Genomic DNA, 17,720 nt, shown 5'->3' on the forward strand with positions numbered 1-17,720 from the left:
CGCAAATATTAGTTTTAGACAATTTCCAAATATGTAATCTTTTAGTACAAACAAGTATGCGATGTAAAAGTTTAAAATCAAATTGCGCAACTTTTACCATATGTTTTTCATATTTTGTCCCATACCATAGTCTTATTTAAAAACTCCGATTTTACTTGGGAGAATGGCACGGTCTTTAATTCAATTATCAACTTTCTCTATTCTTGGTTGTGCCAATACTTCCTTCCACTCAACAGGAATAGCATTTATGAGCTTGAAGTATTCTATTATCCTATTATGCTTTACTAATAACGTGGGAATTAAATTAAGACTTACAATTGTGTTATTGACCAAAATGTCATCAATTGTTTTATAGCCAAGCCAGACTTTCTTTCTTTCTTTCTTTCTTTACCCATAAATATAAATTATAAACATTGTAATAATATACAAATAATAATAATTATATCAAGGGAAGGGCTAAAAAATAGTTCTAATCAAGTTCAGCCCCTAAACATTGAAGTATAAATAGTTATATAAATAAATTAGGGCTACTTGTCTAAAATAAAATTAATATACATAAACATTTTTTTTTTTTTTAATACACTTTCTCTCAAATATATACAATATAATTCTCTTATAAAATAAATAAATATCACTATACAAACAAATAGTATGTTTTCATTTCTTTTTTGAATTTGCTTTTTGTTAGAAACCTTAAATCATCCGGGATTTCATTCCAGAGCTTTGCACCAGAATACTTGATGGAATGTTGTCCTATGTTTGTTCTATATTTTGGTACATACAACTTTTCTCTTGATGAATAACGAAAATTAATATACAAAAAATATTTAGGAGTTGTATCTGGAAATTTACCATGTAAACTATCATGAACAAATAAAGTAATTAAATACTGATGCTGCTGATAAATATTTAAAATTTTAAGTTCTTTGAATAATAATGATGTTGGTGCTAGTCTAAGAAATCAGAAGAGTTTACAATAGCATTTACATAAATAATGTAAATAAATGTATACGTTTATTTTCCCACAAGGTTTCGGATTTAATTTCCTGTACATTTTGAGGATTGATTATAAAATGGTTTTAAAGGGTGCATGTATAAAGTAAAGGTTGCGTTACACAAGGAATTTCTGAAAAGAGGTAAGTAGGCCTATAAAGTCCAGTACGGTACTATACAACTGGGAATGGAATAGTACTATACATTTAAATATTACAGAAGACTAACAAGTAAATTGAACAACTTATATTTTGGTTTGATTTATGTCATTTATTTATAAATACAAATATGTAAAATACAAAATAAACGTTTAAAGAGAACCTAACTGGAAGATATATCTTTGTCTGGCGTTGGTTCCTAGAAAGAAAAAAAGACACAATACCAAACACAAGACAAACAAAAACAGTGTTCTTCACTTAATGTATGTTCCCATAATGAACATGACGATTTTGTGCGTATCACTACCATATTTGGGCATAATTACAGTACAACTGAAAACCGGGATCCTGCATAAAAAAGCTGTAGCTTCGTTTTTTTTGTAGGACTCTTTTACATAAGAACAAGTATATAGAACTAAAATAAAACAAAGGTGTTGTTAATCAGCATATAGTGATAACAAGTATTTTTTGACCTGTTTTTTTATACATTTATTTTGTTTCTTTAAAATAACCGGTTTATTACCACGATTACAAGCGAATTCTTTCCACAATTTTGGTCCATATATGTGTATAAACTGTTGACTGCAAGTTAGTCTAGTGAAGGGAATTTCGAATTCAGTTTCTGTTCTGAGGTTATGAGTAGGCCTAATACTGCCACAGTAATTAAAACTATTTAAAATGTGATGTGGTAATTCATTGAATTTTACGTTTGCCATAAATCCTATGACGTTTACTTTGTAAATATCATAAACGTTTAATATTTTTAGTTTCTTAAACAGTGGCTGTGAGGCTTGTCTGGGTTTAGAGACGGTGATGCATTTTACAACTCTCTTTTGGAGTTTTAGTATTGCTTCTAACGTGCTCTTGTATGTATTTCCCCATATTAAGTTACCATACTGAAGATGAGGTAATACTAAGGTGTTATAAAGACTAATACGGACTTTATGAGGAAAGAATTCTCTTACTTTTAAAAGTATACCAGTTTCCCTAGACATTTTTTCCCAATAAACTGTATGTAATGTTTCCAGTTAAGATTTTCGTTTAAAATTACATTTAGAAATGTCACATTTTCTTTTCTATGTTATAATACATTATTCATTTTTATTTCAAACTGGTTTTTGTCAAAGTACTTTTGGTTAGTTCTAAAAACAACGTAATTAGTTTTGCTGACATTCAGTAACAGCTTATTTGCTTTAAGCCATACGTTTATTTTTTCTAGTTCAATATTCATAGTATGGTTTAACATTGTAGGGTCATCTCCCCTTGTTATACAAGTTGTGCCGTCGGCAAAACTAATTATATCTATTTTACTACTTGCTCGATCATTGATGTAAATCAAAAACAAAAGTGGTCCTAAAACAGCCCTGTGGCACCCCTATATTGGTGTCTTTTCAACATGATGATCTACCATTGGCATAAACATATTGTTTGCGGCCACTTAAATAGTTTCTAACCCACATTAATACGATGCCTCTTATACCATAATGCGCCAATTTGCTCAACAGAATACTGTGATCGATAATGTCAAACGCTTTTGACAAATCCATAAAGGTAGTAAGTGCATATTCCTTTTTTTCAAATGCATTTAATATTCTATGGACCAAGTCGATCATAGCATGAGAAGTTGAGTGTTTGTTTCTAAATCCATATTGATTGTTGCTTAACACTTTACATTTTGTAAGATAATTGTATAATTGATTATGGATAATCTTTTCAAAGACTTTCGAAAAAATGAGCAACAGCGATATGGGACGATAGTTTGAGGCCTAAAATGGCGGTCCTCTTTTTTATGTATAGGAACTACTTTGGAAATTTTTAACTTCCCTGGTATCGTACTGTTTTGATGACTTTACCGTTTTTTAAAGGTGTTTGTTATATAGAAACTTAAAATTATCCAGAAAATCATTATAAGCGATTTCTGGATCAATCGCTTCATATACTCCAAGCCACTCTGCACTTAACAAATCATTATTTAGTTTCATAATATTTCTATTGTTAACTATATACGTGTCACATGAGACTGAGGTGCCTTTATTCATGTGCAGAGTGAGTTATTTGATATACTGGTAAATGGTCGGAAATGTCCGAGATTAGTATACCAGATAGAACTTTTTCGGAAATTGTATTTGAAAATATGTTGTCAATTAGTGTTACTGACTGATCTTGTATTCTAGTTGGTCTAGATATAGATGGATAAAACGAGTGAGACACCATTATTTCAATAAAATCATTTACATCACTGAATGTGTGTGATAGTGTAGACAGAGCTTAAGAGTGTATACTGATCATAAATAGTATTGGGTGATACTACCTTACTTTTATCGTGCTTTTTAATTATTTTCTGCGCCTTTTTCGTAAACAAATGAGTGGAGTATTCCTCTTGGTAATCCCATGCAATGTTTTTGTCATTCTCTCTCAGATCAAATCCATTCCACATCTTGCGCTTACCGGGGAAAAGATAGTCACTCTCGTGGGTGTAGAAGTCTTCGGGCCCCGTAATAAATCCTACAAGAAGAACACCAAAACAAGGTTATGTATGTCTACTGTACACCTATGTTTTCGACTAAGCGAATCTATTCGCACAATCAAAGATTTCTGAGTTCCGATTGGTTGTATATTTGTTTGTATCGCTAACGTAGATTCAAATGAATACGCATGCGCGTTGACGCTTCGTGGGAATGTTCGATTATTTGAACAAGCACGAATGTTAGTAGAGCAGTTCACGCCATAAAAATAGCCAAGTTGTGCACTTTATTACCAAAGAAGCATGAAACTTGCCACAAAGTTTCTTTGATGTATATAGATTCAAAATATCGGGGGGTGCCAAGTGTCCAAAGTCCGGTATGGCGGCCATCTTGATTTCAAAATGGCCACCATAAAAACAAAAAGTGTTCATATCTTGGCAACTATAAACAGTAGAGACTTGATTCTGGTGTTAAATTGTTCACAAACCACATATTTCTATTTGCTCTATTGAAAGGTTTCGTCCAAAAATGACCGGAAATGACGTTTCTTCCAGTTTGACCTTTGACCTCTTATATGTATATCTCAGTAACTACTGATCATTTTCAATCGATTTTGGTGTCATATTGTTCAGAATAGAGACATTTATATTTGTAGTAATAAAAATACAATTTATAACCTTTGACATATATAATTATGTGAAAATACTGTATGTGGTTTACACTGGTATAAATGCACCTAATTTTTTTACCGAAATAAATGACACTTCATGCAAAAATGACCAGAAATTATTATTCTGAATTTTTTACTTTTGATGTGATAGGATAGGCGTAAAGTATGACAGAGAAACAGCAATCACTGAGCTCATCTATGCGGACTTGTTTGCTTATTCTTGTTCATTTTCGTTGCATCTAAAAAAACGTACTCCATTTTTATGGTAATGGGCCTTTGCTGTAAACCTTTCATCGGAATCCTTTTCCTCGATTTTCTCTAGTCATTGATATTTTAGCAAAATCCAAACCAAATCAATTCGTAAAAGACATCTCAATATAATTATTCAAGTAATCCTCAAATTAGTGACATGGACCTACAATATACTGTTCTGTAAAAGACCTTTATAGGCATCCACCTGGGGACTTTCACTTTGAAGGTCTTGGTCTCCTAATCAAACAAGAAACAATGTCTGATTTATTCAATCAAAGTAATGGGTCCAGATAAAGACCATCCACAGGAAAAGAATGGGGTGTAAGACCATCCACAGACAAAGAAGGGGGTATAAGACTATCCACAGACAAAGAAAGGGTATAAGACCATCTACAGACAAAGAAAGGGGTATAAGACCATCTACAGACAAAGAAAAGGGGGTGTAAGACCATCCACAGACAAAGAAGGGGGGTGTAAGACCATCCACAGGCAAAGAAGGGGATGTAAGACCATCCACAGACAAAGAAGGAGGTATAAGACCATCTACAGACAAAGAAAGGGGTGTAAGGCCATCCACAGAAAAACAAGTGGGTGTAGGACCATCCATAGACAAAGAAGGGGGTGTAAGACCATGCACAGACAAAGAAGGGTTTAGGATCATCCACAGACAACGAAGGGGGTGTAGGACCGTCCACACACAAAGAAGGGGGTGTAAGACCATCCACTGACAAAGAAAGGGGTATAGTCCCACTTACAGACAAAAAAGGGGTATAAGACCTTCCACAGACAAAGAAGGGGGTGTAGGACCATCCACGGACAAAGAAGGGGTGTAGGACCATCCACAGACAAAGAAGGGGATGTAAGACCATCCACATACAAAGAAGGGGGTATAAGACCATCCACAGACAAAGAAGGGGTATAAGACCATCCCCAGACAGAGAAGGGGGTGTAAGACCATCCACAGACAAAGAAGGGGTGTAAGACCATCCACTAACAAAGAAAGGGGTGTAAGACAATCCACACACAAAAACAGGGGTGTAATACCATCAACAGACAAAGAAAGGGGTGTACTACCATCAACAGACAAAGAAGGGGGTATAAGACCATCCACAGGCACAGAAGGGGTATAATACCGTCCACAAACAAAGAAAGGGGTGTAAGACCATCCACAGACAAAGAAGGGATGTAGGACCATCCACAGAAAAAGCAGGATATGTAAGACCATCCACTGACATAGAAAGGGGTATAGGACCACTTACAGACAAAGAAGAAGGGTGTAAGACCATCCACAGGAAAAGAAGGGGGTTGTCATATTATTTACGTTGTGATTCTCTGTGTTTAGAGAAGGATGCTTTAGACCAGGTCCGCCTTATATTATTAGCCAATCAAAATCGTATAATTTTTGGAGGGAAAATGTTATCCTCCTCTGAAGCCTAAAATTTGCATGTCCAGTATAAAAGTGGAATGTAATAGATATTAAGAAGAAGAGAGAATAAGATCAGAGTAGATAAACGGAAAGATGATAAAAAAAATATTAAGGCTTGACTGGTAGTGGTAGAAAGATGTATTAATCGAATTACAAGGAATAAAAGTTCTAGTTGAGTTAAATTATACTTTTTGTATGAGTTATCATTCAGTGACAGCTGTGTACGTCGCGTGGAGTTATATACGCCTGAGAAAGCTCGGAACCAACTAAAATAAATTCACTACAGGGGTGTAATACCATCAACAGACACAGAAGGGGTATAAGACCATCCACAGACAAAGAAGGGGGTATAAGACCATCCACAGACAAAGAAAGGGATATAAGACCATCCACAGACAAAGAATGGGGTATAAGACCATCTACAGACAAAGAAGGAGAAGTAGGACCATATTAACCGAGGAAGCATACAAAAAGAAGATGCAATCAAAATAGGCCTACCACTTGGAAAACAATAAATTGTAGAATAACTGAGGCTTGATTCTTGAAATAGAAATGGTTCTTTGTAAGGTCATTAATAATATATTGATATAAACACGATCATCATACTATTCATTTGACATTCAAATACAGTCTATCTCGAAAACTGAGTACATACTATAAACTTTTCGAGGTTTTACAGTTTTCCATAACATGTGTGTTATTTCCTCTGTCAAACTATTACAACTTTTAGCGAATCAGAAGGTGCCAACATCAATGAACTAATGGTACCACCAAGCACAACGTTTACCAATTTTATGTACTATATACAATTTAAGACCATTAATCATTTAATATAATTACGCCTATTAGGTCAAAGTTCAAAATTAGGTGCATTTAAGACCAACAAAAAACACATACAGTATATTCACATAATTAAAAATCAATAAATAAATGTCAAAGGTCATAAATTGTATTTCCGGTCATTTTATGTGAAAATGTTTCATTACTACAAATATAAATGTATTTATTCTGAACAAAATGACACCAAAATCGATTGAAAATGACCAGTAGTTACAGATACTCGGGTTACAGCAAAAGAAGCTGTAATGACGTCATAAGACTGGATGTGACGTCACATACGCGTCAATAACCTAGCTACAAAAAAGTTTATACAGCTATACGGTACCATATTTGAGACGTCATATGACTGCATCCGGTTTGAAATTTACGGTTTTACTGGATTGTACGTTTTTACCGAAACGCCTGCATGGTTTGCAAATGAGTTTATTAACGGCATGTATGCAAATTAGGGTGGGTATTTAATCAACGACCGCCATTTTTCCGGCAAACATCCAATTGCCTCCACCGTGGTGTTACCGTTATCCCAGATGATGGGAAATTTGCAGTTACTGTCCGCTGTTATTTTTAGCGTTACGTTCTTCGTGTTTGCATTCGCTAAGCCTAAGGTTAAACATAATTAAATGACATTGCTTGCTTTAGGCGTGGTTACTTCATACTTACTTAAACTGTATTGTTTATAGTGTATTATGTATGTGCAATTAATGACCGTAAGTTTGTATTGTTTGTTTTGTTTATTCTATAGGGCTATGATGTTGAAACCCGTCAAAATGAAGACGGCGTAGTCACCATACCTGCTAACTGTGACCGACAACTGGAAAGCGAAACAGGATGCATTACTTCTCCGAACTGGCCTAGAAAATCCGTCGACTTTAACGAATGCCAAATCCGAGTAAAGATACCAGACCCGAACAAACGTATTTTATTAACATTCAATAACTTTACTCTAGAAGGAACCACATCTTGTGACGATGGAAATTACGTTGAGGTAAAGAAAAATACCGCAGATAAACACTTCTGCTGGAAACCGATTATCCATGTTGGCGAGTCGGTTACCTACTCTAGCGTAGGTCTTACTCTTTATACAACCAGATTAGCAAATCGGTTACAGAGTCAGTTAACTACCAATCTCTACTGCTATTGCATTGTATACTATCAATATTTAACCTCCAATTATAGCTCTAATTCCCTATTCCCCACTACTGATTCTGGTTTTTCAGATTCGTGACACAAAGACCAACCGACAAAATCGTTATTGCGGAACATCTTATCCTTTTACCTGGCTAACCGATTCTAATGAGTTGTCGGTCACCATGAATGCTCTCAGCAGTAAAGTCTTCAACCGATTCAATGCTACCTACATTACTTTAGAAAAGGCACCATCTAATGGTAAATATTGGCCCCTTAAATGTAATGAAACCACTATAATCTAAAATGTAATATAAAGATGATTTTATTTTCCGTCAAACGACATGCATGACACTAGCTTTAAGCTCACAAGGACACGACGGAAGGACGTAACCTCCCAGCGTATTGATGTACTACAATAAGCGGTGTCGGGACGACTAATATACAGGATAGAAATATATATGGCACCGGTTTATTTAACCAAAATCTTAGGCTCTATAAAATTAATTTATTCCACAGGTTGCAGTATTGTACTTGTAAACGAGATTGGAAGATACAGTAGTTCCACGGAGGTTCACGTTAAAACTCCGTGGTCATGTGAAGCTGTTATACTAGCACACCCTAATGAACGAGTGTTGGTGTCATTCAAGGACCTTTATATTCCAAATTGTGACCACAAAATTGAGGTAGGAGTGTACTTTTGAATTTCAGAAACGACAGCCTTCTAAACAGACCGCTTCATTCACAACCCACAGCATAATCAAGTCAAGTCAAGTCAAGTATCATTTATTATCATTTGTTTTAGGAAAAACATAGAAATTCTGTTTGCTCTGTTGGCGGAGCACAATATCCAACGGACACAACACGAACTCAAAAACAAAAACATTACAAAAAAAAGTGTCTACATCATATTTAAGGCTCTAATAGCTCCTGGAAAGAAACTATTTGTAAATCGTGCCTTATTGGCCTTAATAGAACGAAATCGCCGACCGCTGCGCATCAACTGGAACATACTAGAGACCGGATGAAATTGATCATCTTTGATAGCCACTGCCTTTTTCAGAAGACGATCCGAAAATATGTTCTCCAAAGGCAGTTGTGCAGATCCAATTATACGCGATGCGGTCTTGACTATTCTATTTAGGTCACGCTTTTCATTTTCGGTAGCGCTACCGAACCATACCGTTAAAGAATACGTTATTACACTCTCTATAACTGACCTATAGAAGGACGACATTATTTCAGAGTTTATACCAAATATTTAAGTCTACGTAGGAAGTAGATTCTTCTTTGGGCCTTTCTAATAATGTTACGTGTGTTAATATGCCACTTCAGATCATTTGAAATATAAATACCCAAGAATTTAAATTCTTCTACAAACTCAACTGATATACCATTAATAAATATTGGATATTTGACATTAAGTGATTTACGGAAGTCTACAACCATTTCTTTAGTCTTTGATACATTCAAGAACAGATTGTTTTCGTTACACCAGTCTACAACTCGTTTAACTTGGTTGCGATAATTATTTCCGTTATTTTGTAGATGCGAGATCTTCTGACTGGACGATCTCAAGCTGTCTGCGGAAAACATGCGTTTGTGTCTTGGACGTCTGATTCAAACCAGGTTGCAATTACATTTGACCGCTCAGATTCACGAACGTCTGTCCTCTTTGAGTACGAGTTTCTTCTTCGATCCAGAAACGAAAGTATGCACCAACAATATTTTCACCGCTATGGTTCATGAGAACCGTATTGAACTTTCAACATCCATTCAACATATCCATATATAATTTTATAATTATTTTTCTTCCAGGTTGCAGCCCATTGGTCGTTGGTCTTCCAGCGGATGGACTCCGCTTAACGTCTCCACTATTTCCGCGTCCGTATCCTAGCAACCTGGATTGTCAAATCATCCTTCATACGGATTTTAATCAAGTTATCTCTTTAAATTTCTCTGAATTTACACTCGAACCTGCAACGGAAACAAATAAGATTGACTCTTGTGTGAACGACTACTTACAGGTAAGTATTCTCCGTATAAATAACTCATTTTGATACGGATAGCCATATGAATAACCTATTTTGATACGGCTACCCGTATGAATAACCTAGATTTGGGCTTAGCCCTAGCTAATGTACACCATGTCACGGACATCCTTTAATATTTTTTATATATTGTCTTGATTAGATCCGGGACATTGCTACTGAAAGAATCTCCAGACTCTGCGGCAGCTACCACAACTTTTCTTGGACGTCACACAGCAACGAGGTTGTCCTTACACTCAGAACCAATCATCTTCTGGATTACATCGGGTATAGCCTAATTGCGAAATCACTATTCAGACTTTCAAATCCAGGTAAGAAACATAATTTCAACAGTGTACACAAAGTAGTCGTAGTCTCCATCCATAATGACGTCAATGACCACATTTGGAATTCAATTTCTTTCAGATTGCGTAACAATTACTCAAACTGCAGATAATGGATACGTTCTGACGTCATTAAACTACCCGGATGAATACCCAATGGACGCTTCTTGTACGGTGTTCTTTCAAGAATATCCGAACAGATACATCATATTTGACTTTGAAGATTTCGATGTAGAAGATTCCGAGGACTGCACAAATGATTATCTGGAGGTAAGTTACATACTTACTTATTATAGGCAATTTCATAGGCTTATACCATTTCATTTTTGTGAAAACATAAATACATAATAATAATAAATTACTTTGTTTATTCCAGTTAACAAGTTCAACATCAGGACCACTGTGTGCTAGACTTTGTGGAAAGAAAGAACCATTCTCTGTTACATCCGATTCTAATGAGGTTTCGATAACGTTTAAGACAAACTCCAATTTCCAAAAATCTGGTTTCAAAGCTTACTGTTCGATCGTCAACCGCCCGCCAAGAACTCTTGAAAACACTGGTAATTTTGTTATTTGAATTTAGTTCCAAATTTCGTCAGCTTGTAAAAAACGCGATTTGCCACCGATTATTATTATTTCAAACTTAGACTAATGTAGATGAATAATTATTTTCTTTACAGAATGCAGCACTATGCTTCGTGAAAAATCGGGACGAATTCAGCTCCCGACAAATCCCGATTGGCCACCGATTCGAGGTTCGGATTGTCTAATCGTCATTCACGCAGAGCCAAACGAGAGGATCCGACTAAATTTTATCGACTTCGTAGTCTCGGATTTGGATTCAGACCGGGACTTCGTGGAGGTAATTATGAAAGGCTAGGAAGGAAATCCGACCGTTGAGGCCTAGTGTTGATGTCTAGGCATATTTTCTACAAACAATTACATAATGTATATTCATATTTGTTATTTATTTACAGCTGTACGACATTTCGTTATCGGGTAAAACTAACAAGGCTACCTACTCTGGTCATTTGCATCCGTTTTCGTGGACGAGTTTCCGAAATGAGCTGGTGATATACGTACGTGATGAAAACGAAATATCCTCTGTATCCTTCATTGCAGATTATGAAATTTTACCAAGATCCGAAGATGGTAATGTACATATTCATACATAATATAATGCTAGAATATCGTATTATATGCAATACGTAGAGATTCCATCCGCATCTCTTACATTAAGCTATTATAATGCTTAAATTGTGTTTACTTCAAATAGGTTGTGAACTACTGTTTACGAATCCAACTGGTATAATATCTTGGCCATTTGATGGTGAAAGCAAAGCCGAACACTGTACCGTAATTATCCGAACGGATCCCGATAAACGAGTGCTCATAACGTTTAAAACCGTCAGAATGGACATGGCTGACTGTTCCCAGCATTCTATGACCGTAAGTAGGCCTACAAACCACACTTGACCTGACACGTATTGAATCATACACATTTAGGTGTAACAATAATTGCATTTTCTTCTTAGATTAAAGATACAACGACCAAACGCCAAAGCCAGTATTGCTCGACACTTTGGGAATTCTCTTGGCTAAGCGATTCTGACGAAGTTGAAATGGAATTCACTCGTCAACTCACTAACTTTGCCCAAGTACAAGCTATGTACGGCGTCATTCCACGAACCAGAATCGCAGGTAGGCCTAGCTAAATACACCTACACGAAGAAACATGAGTGTATTGAAACAACCTTCAAGATATCCCTAATAACTGTTTGTTTTACCTTCTCCTCTTAGCTTTCAACCAATTCTTGACTGCTCCCGAAGGCATCATATCCTCTCTTGAACACAATAGAGACGAGATAATTGGGAAGAACTGTACGATCTTCATTCAGGTTGAACCAGAGAACAGTGTGGTTGTAACTTTGACAGATTTTCTAATTGGTGACGAACAAGCTGAAAACACTGCAACAATAACGTGTACGGGCCAACAATTTCTAGAGGTAACATATGACAAAGCTAGCCTATCCGTTTCCAATAACGTTAACCTCGCTCAATGCTATTCTATTAAAATACTATTCTGTCTCTTTGTTTGTTTCTTTAGATAAAAGATCTTACAACAGGCAGAACGAACGTCTACTGCGGAGAGTTTGATTTATTTACGTGGACGTCGGATTTCAACCTTGTTGCAATTACCTTCCATATCACAACTTATCCTACCTACAACGTCTTCAGGGCCGTTTATAGGTCTCTACAGCAGATTGAAGGTACGTTGGATCCCAATAGCTACCAGAACTACAGCCGAAAACAATTCATTGCCCAACAGCCTTTTAAAGTAACTTTGACAAAAGTGGACACTGAACCCAAACCCGGAGCAACCATTTAATACGATGTTTATCAACTATTTTATTTTGATATATTTCAGGATGTGATAACCGTCTAACCGCACCTACCGGTATAATTGAATCTCCACAACCGTACAATCCGAACACAAACTGCCGTAACATCGTGCACTCCGAACCTGGAAACCTAGTCACATTAACCTTCACCAATTTCGAAGTGCAGCCTTGCGAAACTGATCACGTGAAATTGATTGATTTAGGAACTCTGCGTACAGAAGTCTTCTGTGGATCTTTTGACCTTTTCTCATGGACGTCTGATACCAATGAAGTATCCGTCTACTTCGTTAGTGGTCCGAAATATATGCGAAACACTGGATTCAAAACCGAATATCGCCATGTTCAGCGACCATTAGTCAATGGTACGTTAAACAACTCGGTAATATAATACTATTTATATTTATTTTATGCTCGGTGCTTCCTGGCATTTTCATTTTCTTTTTCTACAGAATGTTATCTTCGGAAACACGATACAACGGAGCTTGTTACGTTACCAGACTTCACAATAAAAGACGTTCAGAATGCGGAATGTATTATATACGTCTACAATACTCCAGACAACAGGATTCAATTTACCGTTGAAGAGTTTGACGAAGTATTCAATTGTTCAGACAGTGGTATTGAAGTAAGCCTATTATTATTATTGCTAGGGCCAAAGTCTTGGTTACCACTGAACGCAACACATGAATGTAACCTTGTACGACGCGATGGATCATGTAGTTGCGTAACCCCACTAGTACTGCAATAATACTCTACAACTTGTATAATTAAATATCTCTCTTTCTACAGCTAACTGACGTAGCGACCGAAAGGACCAACACTTACTGTACCATTTCTCACTCCTTTTCATGGACAGCAGATACAAATGAAATAAAAATCCGTGTATTCGCCAAAAAAGACAAATTACCTCGCATGATTGCCAAATGGAAATCTGTCGCAAGAATCGGAGAACCAGGTAGGCATAACTGGTTCTAGAAAACATTTAATGGAACTCAAAAGGGTGCAAAATCGGTAATCTTTCCATTTTTTTTTCTAATTTTTATTTTATTTATTTTTTAGTTATTTCTCTTGAGGATTCTGGACACATTAAGCTCACATCGACATTCCCAACCTACCAATATCTTATTCATGTTGAACCAAATTACCGATTGATTATCAACTATTTGCACGAACACGATGCCATACAGCATTGCAACATAGACAGCATCAAGGTAACACTTTACTACGTCGCATGAAACTGATCTCTTCTGTGATACTGTATGTGTGCTTTCAAATGAGATCGCTCTTTTTTTATCCACAGATCACCGATTCAACCACACTCCGTTTCTTCCAAGACTGCACGTTCTTTGATGGCATCATGTCATGGGTTTCAGACAGTAACGAGGTCATCATTGACGCCAAACAAATTGCTGGACATGACACGGTCTTATACTACACTCGAGTTCTGAAAGCACCCCCGTCTGGTAAGCATTATTTTTACTGAATATATGCTTAGGAACTCTTGCTACAACCGTAACAATTTGATTTCTTACATTTTTTTTGTTTACCCAGAATGCAACAAGGTCATCACATCCGATACGAACTTGGAAACAAATTCTGGATTGGAAACTGCGAACTATCCAGGAATGTATCCCAATGAACTTGTATGCGATATGATTATGCAGACGACGTCCGATAACCGTATTCAGGTTGTTTTCAAGAAATTCTGGTTGGAGATACCAAACCATATGGGATGTCACAACGACTATTTAAATGCAAGTACAAATTGTTTTAATCGGTACAGGTTCAGTAATTTCCTAAATTTATGGTCGAAATGATATTATTTCTTAAATTTCTTATAATTTCTCATTCCATTTTAGGTTTCGGACACGTCTGTTGGATTTCATTACGATCATTCTGAACGAATCTGTGGCCGCCTTGAACCTATATCTTGGACGTCGGAAGGCAACTCCTTGCTCCTACGACTTCAGACAGACAAAACAATCGCTCGCACTGGCTACATTGCAACATACACAATCTTGAAACGACCACAACCAGCTCCATGTACGTAAACATTACTCTTTGCAATATTCTTTCTTTTGAAATCTATATATTGTACTGTTATTTAGTTATTTTCTCTTTCAGATTGTAATAAAACATACCTAGGCCCAAATGGAGTTATTTCATCGCCGAATTTTGTTGTAGGGTTACCTCAGTATTCCAACGACTTGCTCTGTTATTACTTTATAAAAGGCAATGTTTTTGAACGAATACTGGTACACTTTGTTATATTTGATGTTGAACTACAAACGCCTTGCCAACCAGATTACGTACAGGTAAATATAGATTTTTTATCCGCCTGAACTGATATTAGGCTTAGCGCCTGAGCAGATTATAATACTTTGCTTCTTTTTAGATCAAAGATGTGGCAACGAGAAAAACCAATATCATATGTGGTGAACACCCTAATTACATATGGGAATCGGAAAGCAACGAAGTCAACATAACGTTTATTACAGACGGCAGCCGTACGTTCCGTGGATTTAACGCAACGTATAAAATGGAGCACAAGCAAGGCATATCATGTAAGCTTTTAACGTCTTCGTCACTTCGTTGCCAAAATGGTGTTTTGAAAACACCGCCGTACTTTAATCGTGGCTATAGTAATACTTTTATGTTGCATAACGGTTATTTTCTATATTTCAGATTGTGATGATGAAACTCTTACGGACACCACCGGAACATTCCACTCACCAGACTTTCCCGCCAAATACCCAAATGACTTGGACTGTGTTTACACGATAATCGCCGATCCGGGCCATTTCATTGAAGTGATATTCGAATTCTTTCAACTGGAAACCAGTCCACACTGTACAAATGACTACGTTTCGCTCTCCAGTGTTGGCGAAGGAACCAGTCAGCGTTACTGCGACAAACATAACCTTCTGAAGTGGAACTCTACGACCAGCAGTGCAACTGTTACGCTGCATTCTGATCACGTGATAACGGACAACGGTTTCAAAGCTACATACAAGATCCATCAAGTGTTCCAAGCTGGTAATTTTACTCTTTCTGCTTTTTTAAACACACTATACATTATTCTTAATGAATGAATAAACTTTATGTTCATATTTTTGTTTTACAGAAACTTGTTCACCTGTACATCTAACAACCTCTAGCGGCATGATCCAAAGTCCAAATTACCCATCAAACTATGAAAATAATTTGGAATGTACATACAGAATAACAGTGAATCCATCCAGAGTTATACGAATTGAATTTATCGAATTTGAGATTGAAGAGCCACAATCCGGATTTTGTGCAGATTACCTGCAGGTAAATACATCACACACTTAGTCTCTAAATAATGAACATAGGCCTGACTCGACTCTTCAACTCGGCAAAGTCGGCCGTAAATGTTTGACCATCTTTAGGCCCCATCGTCCATGGTCCCGACTATCTTTACCTTACCAATACTAATTGAGTAACCTTCAACTAATTTTTAGATACCCTACGCAACTCAAAATCTGAAGCTATGCGGAAATTTGGAAAAGAATGTCTACATCACGGACAGCAATGATGTTCTGCTTACACTAATAACGGACGGTAGTAACACACTCAAAGGATTCAAGGCAATGTACACATCTGTGGAAAACACCCCAGTAGTCACAGGTAAACAATTCCTTCTTTCATCATATTTTCAGTCCGATTCGGACCATACTAGTCATCTCGTCTTCATACTGATTCCGTCCACTTCGAACCACATACCATGCCGCATCGGCTGAGATCAACCATATGCCTACATTTCACTTACACTTTCCTAAACAAACTTAAGCCTACATTGTAATACGGGTATTTTTATTTCTAGTTGCCCCAACACCGTTACCGTTCTGTAGTGTGGAGACTAGCCGATTGACGGGCAGCTACGACATCATACACAGCTTAAACTTCCCAGCCTACTACCCAAATAATGTAAAATGCAGAACTATCATCGAGACCAAGAAAAACACCCGTATTATCATTACAATTCGGTTTATGGATATCGAGAACTACAAACTTTGTGATTGGGATTACTTACAGGTAAGCCTGCGTACTAATTGTTCTAGATTCAGGGCCTACTGTCTACCGTTACCGTGCAGGATTTACGCGTTGTTTCAGTTTTGCCCCAACAGAAAGATGGTAATAATATAGAGGTCACCGCAGAGGTTACTAATCTACCATCGTTGTTCTGCTAACAATTACTTGTCTGTATATTTATTTGATCTATTTTTTTCCCCAGATATTTGATGACGTTTCCGGTCGTAGCACGGAGAAGCTTTGTGGTTCACTCGATGCTCCTTTCGTCTGGGAATCCGACGGCAATCTGGTGACGATGATATTCAAGAGTGATGACATTCTGGCCAGAACTGGCTATTACGGCACCTACCAGTCGGTAGAAATCGTGGCACCTACTCCGTTTAAAAAGCCAGGTTCAAAACCAAAGCCTGACAAAAACTCGTATATAGGTTTCGGCAGATAAGTTGTTGTAGTACACCACTGAGGCAAATAATAATAAAAAATTATTTAATGAATTGAATAGTTTGGTATGTCTTTTTTTTCACAATTCTCGATTTGGTTGGATTCCCAATTTGACGCAACGCAAGTTATTGACCACATTCTTACATCTATCGCAAATATTAGTTTTAGACAATTTCCAAATATGTAATCTTTTAGTACAAACAAGTATGCGATGTAAAAGTTTAAAATCAAATTGCGCAACTTTTACCATATGTTTTTCATATTTTGTCCCATACCATAGTCTTATTTAAAAACTCTGATTTTACTTGGGAGAATGGCACGGTCTTTAATTCAATTATCAACTTTCTCTATTCTTGGTTGTGCCAATACTTCCTTCCATTCAACAGGAATAGCATTTATGAGCTTGAAGTATTCTATTATCCTATTATGCTTTACTAATAACGTGGGAATTAAATCTAAGACTTACAATTGTGTTATTGACCAAAATGTCATCAATTGTTTTATAGCCAAGCCAGACT

General features: G+C 36.6%; 1 protein-coding gene across 1 annotated transcript; it reads left to right on the top strand.

Moving 5' to 3' along the window:
• The first annotated feature begins 7,093 nt into the window (after positions 1–7,093).
• Positions 7,094–16,484, top strand: LOC140054030 (cubilin-like). Its single transcript, XM_072098830.1, has 27 exons — positions 7,094–7,409; positions 7,547–7,789; positions 8,022–8,190; positions 8,449–8,615; positions 9,478–9,640; positions 9,748–9,956; positions 10,123–10,291; positions 10,386–10,573; positions 10,680–10,863; positions 10,984–11,165; positions 11,281–11,455; positions 11,580–11,752; positions 11,839–12,004; positions 12,104–12,309; positions 12,411–12,573; positions 12,732–13,067; positions 13,155–13,330; positions 13,495–13,660; positions 13,765–13,916; positions 14,006–14,168; positions 14,257–14,459; positions 14,565–14,748; positions 14,830–15,020; positions 15,101–15,269; positions 15,391–15,741; positions 15,830–16,020; positions 16,191–16,484. Exons 1-27 carry the CDS (start codon positions 7,332–7,334, stop codon positions 16,467–16,469), a joined length of 5,196 nt encoding a protein of 1,731 aa, XP_071954931.1. The 5' UTR covers positions 7,094–7,331; the 3' UTR covers positions 16,470–16,484.
• Positions 16,485–17,720: the final 1,236 nt, after the last annotated feature.

The sequence above is a fragment of the Antedon mediterranea genome, chromosome 7 (assembly GCF_964355755.1).
Source record: "Antedon mediterranea chromosome 7, ecAntMedi1.1, whole genome shotgun sequence".
Taxonomy (NCBI): Eukaryota; Metazoa; Echinodermata; class Crinoidea; order Comatulida; family Antedonidae; genus Antedon; species Antedon mediterranea.